The following is a 20,373-nucleotide window of genomic DNA, read 5'->3' on the forward strand; positions in this document are numbered from 1 at the left end:
CCGTTTAATGTATAATCCATAAATGTAATAAACACCATTTTAATTATTTTATTACTACAATATCTCTTACTTTTTACTTTTTTAAAATGTATTTCTTTTATTGAATATTGTATATTAACCAGGGTAGATATATCTACAGGCAAGAATATGAACCATAGCTAATCATAAAGCAGACATTATTAACAAAAGCACAACATAAAATTTAGTGATATGTTTGTCAAATTCGATTTTTTATTGTACTGCACAACTCCATGTTACAGTATGAGCCCAATACTTATACAATACGAGAGCTATGAGGCAAGTGAACAACACCGGGTTGTGATCAGGGGTATGAATAGAACCCCCTTTAAAGTTAAAAAGATTCTGCTCATGTATTCATAATTAAGTCATAAGCTAAACTCTAGTGGTCAGAATATACATGTACATGTGTTCTTCTTTAAGTAAATATGTGAACAATAGAAAAAAAGGCCAAAGAAACTCCTCGTGGCCATGACAAACATTTATGCATTGAGTAAATCAGCCTACACGTAACTATGCTCAGCGTGAAATCAGGATTATCTAGATAATTTTTCCATTGTCATATATAGGTCGCTACACCTTCAATAATTATAGTGTTCTAAAGTATGCCTTGCATATTAAATTATATAAACATGTTACTCAAGTTCCTTAAAAAAAGCAGTAAAATCTTTCATTTAGAGAATTTCTGAATGTCTTAAAACAGCAGGCGGAACACCGGGTTGTGATCAGGGGTATGAATAGAACCCCCATTACAATTTTGAATAAACTCCCAAATTCTTTATGGAAATACACATTCATCATCATCATTCATAATTCATACCCCCATCTATCACCAAATGTCATAGTCTTCTTTAAACAATCACCCATATTTCATGCCCTCCATTAATCACCATATCATTATATCCCCTATAAATTCTCCATATCACCATCCCCCCGTCATATCTGACATCAATCGCTTCCATCACTGCCCTTACCTTACCAGGCAGACCGCCGACATTTCCTCTAGGGGAAGTTAAATAGAACTTCAGAAGTCTCATCCCCTCTGAGTGGAATTTATTTTTGAGCCCTGGAATCCCATCTCAAAGTACCCGTTGACAGTAGAATCTACGCCATTCTCAGTGGTGGATTAAGATGGCCTGGGGACCTGGGATGTACATACACCATGGACCCCTACTTCACTTGCAAGTCTCAACATGTACTTGCATTGTCTGGTCCTACAGTATGCACATCTATCCTGGCTCTGAAATACACATTAAGGCCCCAACCATCCCTTTCCTTGTCAGATATGTCCCGCAAATTCTCTTTGTTACATATTCCACTCATTCTTCCCATCACTTATCCAAACACTCTCCCATTGTCACATATGACCCCCACCTTACCTCCCACTATTACATATGACTACCACAATCTCATAGTACATAGAGCATACTTCTGAATAATCCATAAGATACATTAAATCTTTTTTTTCCCACAGTCTCTGTGGCACAAACCATGTCATTACCTATTAAAGAAATAGTTTTAGTTCTAACAATTGTCTCAGACTAAAATCCTAAAAGCAAACGTTAGATGTCTAAATTCTAGACTTTTCATTCGAGATTTTTAGCAGTTGGCACTGATAACTTTTGCAAACCTCTGGATATTCTAATTAGAGATGTGCGCTGATCTCCGTGTCTTGGTTCTGGATGTGGTTTTGGTTCTAAAATGTCTTTGTGTTTTGGTTTTGTTACTGGTTTTGCTCCAAAAACATGAAAGGCTTTGGTTTTGGTTTTGGAACTGGATTTAATTAAAAATTTTGAAAAAAGGGTAAAATTATGCGATTTTGAGCTGTTTTTGTTTCTATGTTACTATTTATAGCATTAACATTCATTTACAGTCATTTTCTAATGATTTCTTCACAACTGTTCAATTTTAATTAATTTTGCCCAAAGTCTGCAGCGAGCTGGCTGGCTAAAATTAGAGACAGATTAGCCACAAAAATACATGACAGTTTAGTAAAAGATACAATCACCATTTCTGCTTTAATTTTCTTTTAATTCAATTCCATATTTCACATTACAAGTGGACGTTTCGGTCCTACATTTGGACCTTTGTCAAGATAACCACATAGAACAACAGAAAAGACAGATATTTAAAAAACACATGTTTCACAAATGTTCTGATATGGTTATTGTTTAGCTATATACTTTAAGGTCATACTTGACAACTTTGCCTCTGGAAGATGCAGGTTGCAGGTGGGCATGTGGGGTCGGGGCTTAGCAAATTGCATTGTTTGGCACCACCCCTTAAACAAACATCTTCAGTTCTAGCCTATTATGACAAGGGGGCTGGCCACAATGACTAGTTATTAGCATCATAAGCCTCGCCCCCGCCATTTAATTAAGTGTGTTCAGGACCTGGGAGGTTGCCCTGCTCTCCCGGGAGTCGGGGAGGACTCCGAGAAATTCGGGAGTCTACCGGACATTTCGGGAGAGTAGGCAAGTATGTTTAAGGTATCATGTCAGATTATATTTTTTTTCATGCTTTCTCTGTAGCTTTGAACCTTGTATCCATTTTGTTGATTTTGGCATTTTTTCTCTCTAAATAAAGAATTTATTAAAAAAAACACATGTAGTTACCTGACTTCTTATGCAATCCAAGATTGTCTTCAGCTCCAGCTCATGATTCATCAAAAGGTGATAGTCTGCATATCATTGAAAAATATATGAGGCAATGGCTCATTTGTATTCTCTATGAGGCACGCCAAACTTTATGCATTCCACCCTGGAGCACTTAAACCAGGAGTGCCAAAACCAGAAGTACACAAACAAGTTTTCGCTAGAACAACCAAACTCAGCGATTCCTAAGTAAGTCACTGGGACCCCTGCCTAGCAGGTGTGTATTCCCCTTGAGTACCTAAGACATGTACCAAGGAGGTGCAATAATGCACCTCCCCTATCAAATACACAGTACAGCAGTATGTGTTCAGCTGAGAACATATTAACCAGAAATGCAAGGATGCACTTACTGTATAACAAACATTTTGGTTCCATATTTTTCTGAAAATTACGTTTGGCCTGTTTCCACATCGGATTTTGGCACACAGAAGTGAGTCGTGTTTTGTATCTACTCGGAACCCCAAATCTCGTATCTGTTGGATTTATCAGAATCCGAACCGCTCATCTCTAATTCTAATGCATTAACTGGCCACAGCTTGGTGTAGCTCTGAGAGTGATGCAATGCTCTGCTTGGCCACTGATTGGCTTGGACATTCACATATTTTAATGAGGGAGCGGTTATTATTTTTACTAATAATGTGAAATATATATAGCTTAATGTGCAGAATACTTTATGTCTACATGCATTACACAACGATAGATATTTTTCTCTTTTTAAAATCATTTTAAATTTGGAGTAGGTTTTGCTGTACTTAAAGTTGTTTCTTAAAGTAAAATAGTTACATCAATTTCCCCAATTAGGTGTATCCCATATTATTGTGAAAGTGTGTATTATAGTGCACTAAACAATTTTAATAAACATGTTTAGATAAAATATTTTATATCTGCTGTATATTGTTTTGTTTTTTTCAAATTCACTGTCTATGATTATCGTACTCCCTGGGTACATGTGTAGTAGGTGCCTGGTGAAGGTTTAGGGTGGTATCACACAAAAGCTTTTTCTGCTGGTTTTTTTTCTTCCAGCTCTTAATTGTTGTTGTTTTTGTTGCTGTTGTTGTTTTTTAAGATGCTGCCCTGTCGTCTAGAGAGTGCCACACAAGCAGTGTTTAGGGCTAACAGCAAAACAGTTCATGCAAAAACCAGTCTAAAAAGTCGGTTATTTCTCCTGCAACTATACATAGGGGATAAAACGGCGAATGAAAACTGAAGAATTGGATATTATTGGATAGATATATGTGGATTATGTGCTATATGTACTATGCTCAGCAGGAAAATACTATATTTCATAATGTCTAACCCATTGTTTACACTTTATATATAATCCTAAACTTTTTCCGCTATATTTTGTTTAAATTTTCTAAAATTGTTTTTAAATAAAATAATGGTCATTCAGCAATAAGTATTTATCCTGTTGTACTGACCAGGAAAAAAGTCTACATTTATTTCAATTTAGCTTAAATATAGCCATGTTTTAACCAAATTTTTAAACAAAAACTATATTTTGGGCAATAAATTCATTTAAAACATGAAGCAAAAGCCACATACATAGCTATTGATAACTCTTGACATTTCTCTTAACAGTATTTAGACTATAGAAAAAGCTATCCTTTGTTCGTAGGCTATTGAAACCTATGATGCAAAAGTTCTCTCAGCCCATAGTTACATTTGTTTTCTGAGCATTCTTTGAATGGAATTTCCATATAACTAACCGGAACAACCTGCTGCTAAAGTTTTTAGAGTTCAATAAACAGGTTGTACAAGACTTTTATAACATACAAGAGTTCTTCACAGCCACATTATATTACCAGTTAAAGAAAGAGGAGCCTGGCTGTAGATCTGCATGGTACGTTATTTGCTTCTGATAATGATTTTACATTTTATCTGCAGTATGATTTATCATATAGCATACAAAACAAATACGTTAATATGCTGGTATACATTGCTTTTAATGAAGAACGGTGTGAAAAAGAGAAACTTGTGATAGTAAAACAGGGAACTGACATTTTCTTCAATTTCTTAAAGGTACAGTACTATTTTATGGAGGTTCTCTCTCAATCAAGGGGTTTTACTTTCTGTAAACATGTTGAGTTGTAAATAGCTATGAAACCTAATACATACCCACGCTGTATCCCACCTACACTACTAGGACCCACTCTCAGTCTGAATTCTAGTTAATATGGTAGTGGAATCTATGCTAAGTTTTACTTGCACCTCTACCTTCTAGCTCTCTCTGTTATTAGAATTTGACAGGTTTAGACAGTGTAGAAACATGTTTTATACATAATTGCTCCTGCAGTATTTTATAGATGTATTGCACAATCATTGCAGGTTTTATTTTAACCGAGACAGCAAAAGTGAAAGCTATGGTAATATACAGTTGCACTGCAATGTACACCTAGATGGACAAAGATAGTAGTTGACATAAGTGGATAATGAAATTGTCATGGTGGTGTTACTATTTGGGCTGTTTATGTGCCTAAAAATCTTTCCCTACCTCGCAAAGTCATGAATGACTTCAAATATGCAAATTCCCTGTTCTCTGAGGTTTATTATCTCAAATAAACAGTCTGGAGGAAAAGATAATACACATTATTTTTATGATCTAGTTCTAGGACTTTAACCCTTAAAATGTGATATGCTTGTTGTAGATTTTCCATATTGTGGTATATGCCATGAAATTGGCTAGCTACTATACCAATACAGTGAGTCCAGGCTAGAGCTGTGAGTGATGTGCTGATTTCTACATTCTTAAGTATTCAATCTCCACCACTATCCTCCTTTTGAAATATCTCCTGTGTACTGTTGCTAAAATAATGGCAGGGCATATTACACTTGGTGCAATTACTATATATTTACTACAAAGCATGGTTGCATCACTAGCTTTTGCTGCAATGCGTATTGTATAACACTGTTCCCTATCATGTGTTGCATACTATACAAACCTTATCAGTGACTGTAAGAAGCCTGGTGATTTTTATTTAATGAATATAATAAAACTGCACAATATTTATCTGACTTTACTCTTCTTGTTTCCTGCAATCAGAGCATCTGCTTCTAATATGGGAGTACTGGGGACAGACTACTCTCTGAGACCTGGTCATTTCCTATTTTTTATGATGACCGCCTGTGCAGTAATACTTGGGTTCAACTACTTGAATGAGATGAATCAAAGGATCCAATTTCAGGTAAGATATTCTGTAAATTTCTCTGGACCTAAGGGGATGCAAGTCTATGATACTGACAAATCTAGATACAGATGCATTTTGGTAAACATGCGTAGTGGGCAGCACGGTGGCGTAGTGGTTAGCACTTCTGCCTTACAGCACAGGGGTCATGAGTTCAATTCCAGACCATGGACTTATCTGTGAGGAGTTTGTATGTTCTCCCCGTGTTTGCGTGGGTTTCCTCCGGGTGCTCCGGTTTCCTCCCACACTCCAGAAACATACTGGTAGGTTAATTGGCTGCTAACAAAATTGACCCTAGTCTGTCTGTGTGTGTGTGTGTTAGGGAATGTAGACTGTAAGCTCCAATGGGGCAGGGACTTATGTGAGAGAGTTCTCTGTAGAGCGCTGCGGAATTAGTGGCGCTATATAAATAAATGGTGGTGATGATGATGATGATATATTCACACCACTCTATATGAGGCACATAGTAACCATAGACCTCATGTAGAGTTGGACACATTTGCTTCCAAAATGAACATTTACAAAAGAGTGCCAAAAAAATGGTGCAGTTACATGTTTATTCTGAGTTGCACATATCTTTAAATATGTGCATCTCAGTATAGTGCATTAAATGCATCTGCATGAAGACACTCTTAAAGCTGATGAGGATAAGCAAAGTTGGATGGACCTGCGTAAATTCAGAAAAGACTCCACAGTGCTTTTTAGGTGTGCAAAATTACCAGAACTCTACATAGTGTTTAGCGTTCCACTACTTCCAAAGGGACACCATTTGCTCAGTCTAAACGCGTTGTACAAAACCTGCACATTTTTATGTGCAAATAAATAAATGTATTTTGGATATAAAAATATGATACTTGATATAAAGACAGTCCTGATGTCACATCAGTTTTGTAAGTAATATAATAGCAAAAGGAATCCTGAATTTCAGATAAGGAAAAAAGAGTCAAATTAATTTAAAGGGATAAATGTAACTCAAAACAAAAAAAGTGTCAGCTTAATTGGAAGAGGAGACTGCAGAATCGGGATATGCACCTATATATGTGGAGTGCAACAAAGTAAGCACAATTATGTCTAAAAAATGTGCCATGCACCCATGCTTTCTCTGTTTCATAAATGACCAAAAATATGTTTGGTGTTGTCTACAAACAAAAAGCTAGACTGTGCTATCATAATGGGGTTGGTGAGGCTATTTCAAGAACACATTCCCACTATTTCTTAAAGCCAATAGACTGGGGAATTGCAATGTTCTAGGTTTCACATAAGATGCAAGAAATATGACAGTTAATTTCATTGATATCTGTTAAATAAGAGCTAAGTAAGACATAATTCTTTAAATATTAGTTGGCCCAGGAACATGTTTTTATAACAAATATATGGTCTTCGTGTAAATACTTGGACATCTCTAAAGCTTGATAAAAGTTACTATTTATAAATTTAAATGCTTGTACTGTAGCGTTTGCATGTACAGTTTGGTTTAAGGCTCCTTATGTGTTTGTTTGATATCCTTTTCTGCTCTACGGCAATATACTTTTCTTGTACTTTTTTCCTTTTCTTTTTCTTTTACTTTCGCGCGGCCGCGTGATGTGGCGTCATGACGTCACACGTCATGCGCCACCGCCTAGGATCCTTCGTTCTGTTGAGGGCGCAGAGTGTTGAGGTAAGTTGGTGTGCTCTTTTTCTTTACATTCTGTTCGGTGGATATGGAAAATGGCGCAAGGGGGGATAGTGACAGGTACTGCAGGGGGGTGGATAGTGACAGGTACTGCAGGGGGGAAGGAGAATAATTAAAAATAATTTGGGGAATGGGGGAGTGAGTGAAAATGTGTGCAGGGGAGGGGGAGTGAGTGAAAATATCTGCAGGGGAAAAGGGGGAGTAAGAGTGATTGAAAATGTCTGCAGGGGGAATGGGAGGGTGTAAGAGTGAGTGAAAATGTCTTCAGGGGGGGAAATGAAAATGACTGTGGGGGAGTGAAAATGACTGCAGAGGGAAGGGGGGCTTGTACGAGTGAGTAAAAATGTCTGCAGGGGGGGTTGTACGAGTGAGTAATAATGTCTGCGGAAGGGCAATGACTGTAGGAGGGGGGAAATAAAAATGCCCAATGTGTGTGGGGGACAGTATATGACTATAATGTGTGTGGGGTACAGTATTTGACTATAATGTGTGCTATTAAGTGAACGTGAGGCTGTTTGGGAAAAATTAGGTCTATTTATTAAATGTGATTATGAGTTATTTAATGCCTGGGATGGTTGTGGGAAATGGTTATTTTTATTAAACGTAAATGCTATTTAATTTCTTGCTGGGGTTGTTGGGACGGAGGGAAATATGTTTATTTATTAAATGGGAATACAATTAATTTAATGTTGGGGCTGGTTGTAGGGAAATAGGTCTATTTATGAAATCTATATACTATTTAATGGCAGGGCTAGTTGGAGGACAATAGATGTATTTATCAAATGTGAATACTATTATTTTAATGTTGGGGCTGGAATGAGGCCTAATTTTAAAACGTGGGTGCTATATTGATTTAACACTGGTGCAGGTTGGGGTTTTCTAAATTTCATGTACCCGTTTTTTCCCCCAAATAGGGCCCCCAACATTCCAGGATCCAGACAAGCAGCAACTGATCTAAAGACATCAGCAGCTACAAGTGGTGAAAATGACAAGACAGGTAGGAGAGATCAGGACAGGCTGCCAACTGTCCTAAATTTGGTGGGTGACTGTCCCGCTTAGCCAGGATTTTGTCTGACTGCAAGGACAGTTGGGATGTATGTCCTGCTTCACATTGTACTGCTTGTGAAGGTAGAACTGTGTGCACCTAGCAATAGTACTCACAGTATTACCTGTGTATTTGTTGAAAATGTGTCTAATAACCATATTACATCGAAGGTGTCACACGCCGGACTCCCGCTGTCTCCCCGGGAGCCGGCGTGTGTGTCCGCTGACCCCGGAGGCCTTCCCCACCAGGATCCCTCCTTTTAAGTTAAAATCCACTTACCTGGGTCCACGCTGCTGCAGCCATCCAGCGCTGTCTCTCCCCTTCTTCCGTTCGGCGCTCAGTGGTTCTGCGCATGCGCAGAGCTGTCTGACTGTTTTCTGTGCTCTCACTGCCCTCTATTGGCTGCCTAATAGGAACTGCACTATATCTACCCCCTCTGACCAGAACTCAATGCTGGTTCTTTCAGTCAGTCCTTGACTTTAGGATTGGAAACAGCTCCTGTGTTTTTGCTATTCTCCAAGCTCCCAAGCTGCATCTCTCCAGGGAATTCACCTCTAGGTGACTACGCTACTGAGATTCCAGTAAAAGCACTTCCAAGTGGCAACACTACTCGTTTCTGCAAACCAGCTCCCAAGTGACTTCGTCGCTGAACATTCCTGCTAAATTCCCTCTCCCAAGTGGCAACGCTGCCAAACTTCCCGGCTAATCGCCACTATCAAGTGACAGGACTACTCCTATCTGATTCTACGCTCCTTCTGTTGTGGTTCACTGAGAACTTCCCTAGGGGACCACGACCTGCAAGTGGAAGCCGCAAAAGCCTATATTCCCTTGCGGGAATCCCTGGTGAACACCTTTCACTTGTTACACTCCGCGCCCCTAGCTGAAGTAACGTCAATCTCGGCTGAACAATCAGGATCCAGTTGAAGTCTCTCGGGTAATGTGACAATAGGAGCCCCCCTGTCTTAAGTGCCTATGGTCCCCAGAGCCTTAATCCAGCTCTGATGGATGTCAGCAGCATCAGAAGCATAGATAAGTACAGTGGACTGGGGATGTTGAAATGTGTTTCTGGGGTGGGGGTGGCATGATGGGGAGGGTCTGATAAATGTAATGTTTTATTATAATGTATGCATCAATGCCCCATGTTGACCATGCCCCAACATAATGTGGCCACGCCCTTGGCGCCGCCGCTGTGCAGTAGCATACAGTTTTTTCCTGCTCATCAACAGAGGTGGACCTGTATGCTTCAAATGCCAGGGCTGATTTTTAGTCCCAGTCTAGCCCTGTATTCGGCTATGAAATCAGCAGAACATTGGCAACTTTTATGCACCATGCATCTTAGCAGTCGTCAGGGGTGGATTGGTCATTGAACCTACCGGGAATTTGGCCACAGGAGGCCGCTGAATGTTTTTTATAGGTGGTAAAAAAAAAAAAAAAATTATGCTTAGCCCAATTAAGGACCTAATGCCAGCTGGGGGCAGTGTGGTGGCCGCGGATCCCTCTCTCCAGTGTGGCTGCTGGATGTCACATGGGACGTGCATCAAGTGACAGGTGCAGTCCCATGTGTGTGCGTGGTGCGATGCAGGGGAGAGGAGTCTCCAGTGTTACAAGGTAAGTGTGAGGGAAGGGGGGGGGCACGCGCTGCCTGCCTGCTGTCATTGAGGGAGGTGGGGCTGCCTGCTATCATTGAAGGAGATGGGGCTGTCTGCTGTCATTGAGGGAGAAGATGGGGGTTGCTGTCTGCTGTCATTTGGGAGGGAGAAGATAAGGGGCAGCTATAGTGTGTGTGAGGAGAAAGGAGGGCGCTGCTATAGTGTGTGTGAGAAGAAAGGAGGGGGACTGCTATAGTGTGTATGAGGAGAAAGGAGGGGGGCTGTTATAGTGTCTGATACTCCCTTAATAGTACTTGGGTGGGAGGTTGGCTATTAATTTAATGGTGGAATTTAGGTGGGACTAATTATTTAATAGGTGTTATTTTATTTGTGTGGTGATGATGGGGCAATTTATTTTTTTGATGGGCTATTTAATTTAATAGTGAAGCCTATTAAATTAAGATGAGGTAATGGGACCTATAATTTAACGCTCGAGTGGTTTGGGGATATTAATTGAATGTAGGGCTGAATTTGGGAAGGAGGGCTATTATTAAATCTGAATCTGAATTATTTAATGCTGGGGATGGCTGTGGGAAATGGTAATATTAAGCGTAAATGCTATTAATTTGTTGCTGTGGTTGGTTGGAGGGAAATAGAACTGTTTATTAAATGTGTATACTATACTATTAATTTAAAGTCAGAACTGGAAATAGATCTATTTATCATATATGAGTGCTATTATTTTAATCTTGGGGCTGGAAGGAGGCCTAATTATTAAAAGTGGGCGCTATTGATTTAATGCCGTGGCTAGTTAGCGATTTCTAAATTTCATGTACCCATTATTGTTTTCCAAATATGACCTCCAGCATTCCAGAATCCAGACAAGCAGCAACAGGTCTAAAGACACCAGCAGCCACATGAAAGTGACAAGAGCAGGTAGGAGAAAGCAGGACAATCTGCCAACTGTCCTAAATCTGTTGGAGCAGTCTCGAATTTGGGTGACTGTCTTGCTTAGTCAGGATTTGGTCTGACTACAAGGACAGTTGGGAGGTATGTCCCACTTCACACCGTACTACTTGTGAAGGCAGAGCTGTGTGCACCTAACAATAGTGCATACAGTATTGCCTGTGTCTGAGTATTTGTCTAAAACGTGTTTAAATGATAACCCCTCTGTTTTAAGTGCCCCAGCCCCCCGGAACCTTATTCCAGCTCTAGTGATACTTTAGTGGTTCTTGCATTGATTTCATTGCCTGCCTTCTATCTTGCACTGGTCCCATTCTCAGATCACTTTGTTGAACAAATTTCCAGCCCCCATTGCACTGATAATATCAATAATCCTGGCTCCTTTGAAGTCAGGATTGGTATATCACCAGCAAACCCTTGGAATAGATATCCCTTCACTTATGCCATTGTCTGCCAACCCTCACTGCACTGTTATTAATCCAAACCACCACCAATCACTGGGCACATTTAGGGCTCATACACAGTTGTTAAATAAAGAAGTGTTTTCTTGCGGATGCTTGAAGCATTTCAGTGATTGCACTGGATAGCCATTTATTATAAGGATTATTTTTAATGCATTTTTTTGAAACACACATAGTACACATATTTATATATTATATATATATATATATATATATATATATATATATATATATATATATATATATATATAAAGAGAGAGAGAGAGAGAGAGAGAGAGATTTGACTGGTAGTTTTCATTTCATGACGTAAGGGAAAGATACAACAGTGCATGAGTTGCTCTTATGCTGCTCTGGCAGACTGTTCAAATACAATTGTGCCAACATGTTTCGCAATAGTTAAATTTATTAAACAAAGTCAGATAGGTTTCTATGAAGGTAGTATTGGAAGGATATGTTTGTATGCAAAAGTTTTTTCACTGCATTGCTTTAGAGATGACCCACTGTTTCTTAAGTTATCACATCTAGGGATTCCTAAATGTTACTACAACCAAAATCCAGTAATTCTAAATCCTCCCTGTTAGCCCCACCTACAGTTTTGGTCCCGCCCACATGAGGCCACTTCAGTCATTTTTTCCAGGGCCACATTAAGTTCCCAATCCGCCCCTGGCAGTCGTTAAACCCGTTCTGTGATTTTACGTGGTCTTCCACTATGTGGCTGAGTTGTTGTTACTCCTAAACGCTTCTACTTTCTAATAATATCACTTACAGTTGATTGTGAAATATCCAACAGGAATGAAATTTCATGAAACATTCTATTACAAAGGTGGCATCCTATCACAGTACCACGCTTGAACTCACTGAGCTATTCAGAACGACCCATTTTGTATAACAAATGTTTGCAAATGGAGACTGCATGGCTTTGTTGTTGATTTTATACACCTCTGGGAACGGGTGTGGTTGAAACACCTCAATTCAATAATTAATAGGGATGAGCGCACTCGGATTTCTGAAATCCGAGCCCACCCGAACGTTGCGGATCCGAGTCGGATCCGAGACAGATCCGGGTATTGGCGCCAAATTCAAAAGTGAAACTGAGGCTCTGACTCATAATCCCGTTGTCGGATCTCGCGATACTCGGATCCTATAAATTCCCCGCTAGTCGCCGCCATCTTCACTCGGGCATTGATCAGGGTAGAGGGAGGGTGTGTTAGGTGGTCCTCTGTGCTGTTTAGTTCTGTGCTGTTTAGTTCTGTGCTGTTTAGTTCTGTGCTGTTTAGTTCTGTGCTGTTTAGTTCTGTGCTGTGCTGTGCTGTGCTGTGCTGTGCTGTGCTGTGCTGTGCTGTGCTGTGTTCTGCAGTATCAGTCCAGTGGTGCTGTGTGCTGTGCTCTGTCCTTCTGAGGTCAGTGGTGCTGCTGGGTCCTGTGCTGTGTCCTGTTCAGTCCAGTGGTGCTGTGTCCTGTGCTGTGTGCTTCTAAGGGCATAGTTATTTCCCCAATATTCCCCTGTGTTTAAAAAAATAAAAAAAAGTTTTTTTAAAAAATACCAAAAACTACTTTAATATTTTTTAATTACCACAAAATTTTCACAACCAATCCTGCAGTATAAGCCCATTGGTACTGCAATATTACCAAGTTCACACATTCAGCAGTAAAAGTCCAGTGGTACTGCAATATTACAAAGTTTACACATTCTGCAGTATCAGTCCAGTGGTGCTGTGTCCTGTGCTCTGTGCTTCTAAGGGCATAGTTATTTCCCCACTATTCCCAAGTTTTTTAAAAATAAAAAAAAAGTAAAAAAAAATAAAAAATTAAAAAATAAAAATAAATATAATAATTATAACCAAATTTGCAAAACCAATCCAGCATTATAAGTCCATTGGTACTGCAATATTACCAAGTTCACACATTCTGCAGTATCAGTCCAGTGGTGCTGTGTCCTGTGCTCTGTCCTGCTGAGTTCCGTAGTGCTGCTGGGTCCTGTGCCGTGTCCTGTTCAGTCCAGTGGTGCTGTGTCCTGTGCTCTGTGCTTCTAAGGGCATAGTTATTTCCCCACTATTCCCAAGTTTTTTAAAAATAAAAAAAAAGTAAAAAAAAATAAAAAATTAAAAAAAAAAAAAATATATAATAATTATAACCAAATTTGCAAAACCAATTCAGCAGTATAAGTCCATTGGTACTGCAATATTACCAAGTTCACACATTCTGCAGTATCTTGTGCTACATATAATGGAGACCAAAAATTTGGAGGATAAAGTAGGGAAAGATCAAGACCCACTTCCTCCTAATGCTGAAGCTGCTGCCACTAGTCATGACATAGACGATGAAATGCCATCAACGTCGTCTTCCAAGCCCGATGCCCAATCTCGTAGTACCGGGCATGTAAAATCCAAAAAGCCCAAGTTAAGAAAAAGTAGCAAAAAGAGAAACTTAAAATCATCTGAGGAGAAACGTAAAGTTGCCAATATGCCATTTACGACACGGAGTGGCAAGGAACGGCTTAGGCCCTGGCCCGTGTTCATGACTAGTGGTTCAGCTTCACCCACGGATCTTAGCCCTCCTCCTCCTCCCCCCCCCTACAAAAAATTGAAGAGAGTTATGCTGTGTCACGGGCACTAGGAGTCTTTACCCAGGGATCACCAGATGGTAGGCTTACCAGAGCAATGTAGATGGTAATCGAGTACTCTGGTAGCTGGGTGATCACGGAACATGAAATGATGGCCGATGAGATGCTCAGAAAAGTCTATGACTAGCAACACTTGTAATAATGAGGTAATAATACACAAGGAACTGTATGGACAAGGACACGTGAAGGTAGTCAGTGGTCTGCGATAGCAAGTTGTACCACTGCTATAGAGAGGAGGAATGTCCAACAGAAACAAGGAGGTGATGAGAGTCAGCGGTCTGCGGGTAGCAAGTTGTACCGCTGTCTGAGTGAAGGAATGGAATCCAAGTGGAGGTATCCGGGTAGTCAGTGGTCTGCGGTAGCAAGTTGTACCACTGCTATGTGAGAGGATGATGGAACAGGTGATACCGGAAACAGGGATCAGTGGTCTGACATCAGCAAGTTGTACCACTGAATATATATGTGAGGAGGTGCACAGGGGAAGACTGCAACACAGGATATACACAGGCACCTTATACACGATCCACAGTAATATGCACAATATAGATATATATATGGATATAAATGACTGAGCAGGTCTGCAATCTAGAAAGTCTCTTGAAGTAGTCCAGCACAATTATAACACAGTCAATGATGGCAATAGACTCAGCGGATAGCAGACTCCAGAGAGAACCAAACACAGTCCAGCAAGATATGCAATACACAGCACAGTCAATGAGAAGTATGCATACCGTGGTTCAGCAGTAGCAGTCAGATGGGATTGCAGCGGTACCTGAGCGGCGGGAGGCCGACTGGATAGGAAGTCCCTGGATAGGTGAGGCAGCGGTCTAGCAGGTGCAGCGCACAGGTGAGTAGACCAACAGGGACACGAATTCACAGGAGTCAGCAACACGTGGAACTGGACTCATAGGAGACCCAGGAGAATGGAGATGATCCAGCAGAGGGTAGTAGATGAGATACAAATCCAATGCTGACAGGAGGGTAGAGACCAGTGGAACACGTGAAGGCGTGGAGAGTGGATCAGCAGGAGATGGACGATAGCGCTGACCACAGCAGCAGGACTCAGCGGCACACGGAGGTAACCAGTAGCAACCACAGGAACCAACAGCGATGGGAAACAGGAGTGCAGCGCAGGGCAGGAGCTGTTGATCACGAAGTGTAGCAGATGGTAATGAAAGCGGCAGGCTCGAGAAGTCACAGCAAAGATGAAATGAGACTGTAGTGCACGGAGGCAGCGGATAGTAATCAGCTGGCAGTCACGATGTTGAACACAGGCGAGTTGAAAGCAGGAGACTGTAGTGCACGGAGGCAGCGGATAGTATTCAGCTGGCAGTCACGATGATGAACACAGGCGAGTTGCAAGCAGGAGACTGTAGTGCACGGAGGCAGCGGATAGTAATCAGCTGGCAGTCACGATGATGAACACAGGCGAGTTGCAAGCAGGAGACTGTAGTGCACGGAGGCAGCGGATAGTAATCAGCTGGCAGTCACGATGTTGAACACAGGCGAGTTGCCAGCAGGAGACTGTAGTGCACGGAGGCAGCGGATAGGAATCAGCAAACAGACTTGATGAGAAGCAGGTGAGTGAAGTAAAAGCTGGAGTGCACGGAGGCAGCGGATAGCAATGAGCAAACAGTCACATTGATATAAAATAACGTTGAAGTGGTTTAGAAGACTGTAGTGCACGGAGGCAGCGGATAGGAATCAGCAAACAGTCATGATGATACAGTTGATGGTAGAAGTGGTATGGGAACCACAGTAGAAGAAGTGGTTTGGAAACCACAGGAATAGAAGTGTTTAATACACGAGTAATACAGGAACACCTTCAGAGACTCATGAGGAATGAGACTCCAAGATCAGGCAACGTGGTGTTGACCACAGGTGCTTAATATAGGGAGTGTTGCCTGATCTGCCAATTGAGTTAAAGGGGTATACACTGAAGTATAGAAAAGGGCTGCGCATGCGCAGACCCTCAGGATGGTGGACGGCCACGGTTCCTAAATGTCCGGGAAGAGGCACTCACGGTCCGGTGAGTGACATGCTGTCAGCAACAAAACAGCAAACAACTCTGCCTTCTAAAGAGAAATTATCACAAATCCACAAGGCGAGTCCAAGGGTGTTGGTGGTTGTCAAGCCTGACCTTCCCATCACTGTACGGGAAGAGGTGGCTCGGGAGGAGGCTATTGATGATGTAGCTGGCGCTGTGGAGGAACTTGATGATGAGGATGGTGATGTGGTTATTGTAAATGAGGCACCAGGGGGGGAAACAGCTGATGTCCATGGGATGAAAAAGCCCATCGTCATGCCTGGTCAGAAGACCAAAAAATGCACCTCTTCGGTCTGGAGTTATTTTTATCCAAATCCAGACAACCAATGTATGGCAATATGTAGCTTATGTAAAGCTCAAATAAGCAGGGGTAAGGATCTTGCCCACCTAGGAACATCCTCCCTTATACGTCACCTGAATAACCTTCATAGTTCAGTGGTTAGTTCAGGAATTGGGGCTAGGACCCTCATCGGTACAGGGACACCTAAATCCCGTGGTCCAGTTGGATACACACCAGCAACACCCTCCTCGTCAACTTCCTCCACAATCTCCATCAGATTCAGTCCTGCAGCCCAAGTCAGCAGCCAGACTGAGTCCTCCTCAATACGGGATTCATCCGAGGAATCCTGCAGCGGTACGCCTACTACTGCCACTGCTGCTGTTGCTGCTGTTAGTCGGTCATCTTCCCAGAGGGGAAGTCGTAAGACCGCTAAGTCTTTCACCAAACAATTGACCGTCCAACAGTCGTTTGCCATGACCACCAAATACGATAGTAGTCACCCTATTGCAAAGCGTATAACTGCGGCTGTAACTGCAATGTTGGTGTTAGACGTGCGCCCGGTGTCCGCCATCAGTGGAGTGGGATTTAGAGGGTTGATGGAGGTATTGTGTCCCCGGTACCAAATCCCCTCGAGATTCCACTTCACTAGGCAGGCGATACCAAAAATGTACAGAGAAGTACAATCAAGTGTCCTCAGTGCTCTTAAAAATGCGGTTGTACCCACTGTCCACTTAACCACGGACATGTGGACAAGTGGTTCTGGGCAAACGAAGGACTATATGACTGTGACAGCCCACTGGGTAGATGCATCCCCTTCCGCAGCAACAGCAACAGCTGCATCAGTAGCAGCATCTACAAAATGGCTGCTCATGCAAAGGCAGGCAACATTGTGCATTACAGGCTTTAATAAGAGGCACAACGCTGACAACATATTAGAGAAAATGAGGGAAATTATCTCCCAGTGGCTTACCCCACTTAGACTCTCATGGGGATTTGTGGTGTCAGACAATGCCAGTAACATTGTGCGGGCATTAAATATGGGCAATTTCCAGCACGTCCCATGTTTTGCCCACACCATTAATTTGGTGGTGCAGCATTACCTCAAGAGTGACAGGGGTGTGCAGGAGATGCTTGCGGTGGCCCGCAAAATTGCTGGACACTTTCGGCATTCAGCCAGTGCCTACCGCAGACTAGAGGCACATCAAAAAAGCTTGAACCTGCCCTGCCATCACCTCAAACAAGAGGTTGTGACGCGCTGGAACTCCACCCTCTATATGCTGCAGAGGATGGAGGAGCAGCAAAAGGCCATTCAGGCCTACACAGCCACCTACGACATAGGCAAAGGAGTGGGGATGCGCCTGAGTCAAGCGCAGTGGAGACTGATTTCCGTGTTGTGCAAGGTTCTGCAGCCATTTGAACTTGCCACACGAGAAGTCAGTTCCGACACTGCCAGCTTGAGTCAGGTCATTCCCCTGATCAGGCTGTTGCAGAAGCAGCTGGAGAAAGTGAGGGAGGAGCTGGTAAGCCATTGCGATTACAGCAAGCATGTAGCTCTTGTGGATGTAGCCCTTCGTACGCTTTGCCAGGATCCGAGGGTGGTCACTCTTTTAAAGTCAGAGGAATACATTCTGGCCACCGTGCTCGATCCTCGGTTTAAAGCGTATGTTGTGTCTCTGTTTCCGGCGGACACAAATCTACAGCGGTGCAAAGACCTGCTGGTCAGGAGATTGTCCTCTGAAGAGGACCGTGACATGCCAACAGCTCCACCCTCATTTTCTTCCACATCTATGGCTGTGAGGAAAAAGCTCAGTTTTCCCAAAAGAGGCACTGGCGGGGATGCTGATAACATCTGGTCCGGACTGAAGGACCTGCCAACCATTGCAGACATGTCTACTCTCGCTGCATTGGATGCTGTGACAATAGAAAAAATTGTGGATGATTACTTTGCTGACACCATCCAAGTAGACATGTCAGACAGTCCATATTGTTACTGGCAGGAAAAAAAGGCAGTTTGGAAGCCCCTGTACAAACTGGCTCTATTTTACCTGAGTTGTCCCCCCTCCAGTGTGTACTCGGAAAGAGTTTTTAGTGCAGCGGGGAACCTGGTCAGTGAGCGGCGAAGGAGGTTGCTTCCTCACAACGTTGAAAAAATGATGTTTATAAAAATGAATAATCAATTCCTCAATGAAGTACAGCACTGCCCTCCAGATACTACAGAGGGACCTGTGGTTGTGGAGTCCAGCGGGGACGAATTGATAATGTGTGATGAGGAGGAAGTACACACTGTAGGGGGAGAGGAATCAGAGGTTGAGGATGAGGACGACATCTTGCCTCAGTAGAGCCTGTTTAGTCTGTACAGGGAGAGATGAATAGCTTTTTTGGTGTGGGGGCCCAAACAAACCAATCATTTCAGTCAAAGTTGTTTGGTAGGCCCTGTCGCTGAAATGATTGGTTTGTTAAAGTGTGCATGTCCTATTTCAACAACAGATCTCTCAACTGCAGCTCATCCCTCCTCTGCGGGGATAATGTCTCCTGTGCTCTGACACGTCACTCTGTGTACTCTCAGCCTCAGGATCTGACACTACAGCTACCATGCCTCTTGTAGCAGCCCTCACTCCAGGGCCTCTTCCATGTGCAGTGTCCCCCTCTCTCTTGGGTTCACTATAGTGGCATGGAGTTCTCCCCCTCATCCAGGGCACACATTCCTTGCCCTGGCTCAGTCACCACGCTCAGACTTCCAGGCAATGCTGGGGGAGCCTGGGAGCTTCCACCCCAGGTCCCCAGCTACAACTCTCCTCTCCTGTGTCTTCTCTCTCTTTCTGACACTTTAAAGATCGTGCCTTTAAATGAAAAAGTCAGTCTTCATTGCACGACTATGTGCAAGTGCAACAGGGACATTTTTTTGGGTTTACAAAGTCAAACAATAACACTACGACCCTGTCTGTCTGGGGTCTGTCAATGACGAATTGTCTGGAGCATGTTTGGAGGAGGTATTGTGGCCCCGGTATCAAATTGGGTACCGGGGCCACCCCACTATGCAGTCCAGATACTTGTTTGGTGGAATTCCGACACGTGGAGGGTTTTTAAATTATATTGTGGCCTCGGTACCAAATTGTGTACCGGGGCCACCACACTACGCAGTCAAGATACTTGTTTGGTGGAATTCAGACCAGTTGAGGGTTTTATTATTATATTGTGTGGACCACTCTATCTATACCACACTACAACTCTATACCACTCTATTTCCTACTTTAATTCTATTTAATTCTATTTCCTACTTTAATTCTATTACTAATTAATTACCATAAAGAGGAACAAAAAAAAACAATTTTACCAAAAGTATAATATGACTTAGACTTACAAACACTACACTTTAAAGATCGTGCCTTTAAATGAAAAAGTCAGTCTTCATTGCACGACTATGTGCAACAGGGACATTTTTTTGGGTTTACAAAGTCAAACAATAACACTACGACCCTGTCTGTCTGGGGTCTGTCAATGACGAATTGTCTGGAGCATGTTTGGAGGAGGTATTGTGGCCCCGGTATCAAATTGGGTACCGGGGCCACCCCACTATGCAGTCCAGATACTTGTTTGGTGGAATTCCGACACGTGGAGGGTTTTTAAATTATATTGTGGCCTCGGTACCAAATTGTGTACCGGGGCCACCACACTACGCAGTCAAGATAGATAGATGCGTATTGCGTATCATAGATAAAGTACATTCAGTGGTGTGGGGCAAATTGAAAAATATTCCAAATGCACTGACATTATCAAAAACAAGAGGTTGTCACACGCTAAAACTCCAACATGTATATGATGGAGAGGATGGAGGA

At 42.3% G+C, this 20,373-nt stretch overlaps 1 protein-coding gene across 1 annotated transcript in view; it reads left to right on the plus strand.

Annotated features, from left to right (window-relative positions):
- The window catches only part of LOC142150741 (uncharacterized), a 53,510-nt gene that overhangs the window by 12,002 nt on the left and 21,135 nt on the right, over positions 1-20,373 (plus strand). The window contains exon 3 of the mRNA XM_075205935.1: positions 5,716-5,857. Coding sequence (XP_075062036.1) covers positions 5,716-5,857 — 142 coding nt within the window. The remainder of the gene's footprint in view (positions 1-5,715; positions 5,858-20,373) is intronic.

This window comes from Mixophyes fleayi, chromosome 4, assembly GCF_038048845.1.
Source record: "Mixophyes fleayi isolate aMixFle1 chromosome 4, aMixFle1.hap1, whole genome shotgun sequence".
NCBI lineage: Eukaryota > Metazoa > Chordata > Amphibia > Anura > Limnodynastidae > Mixophyes > Mixophyes fleayi.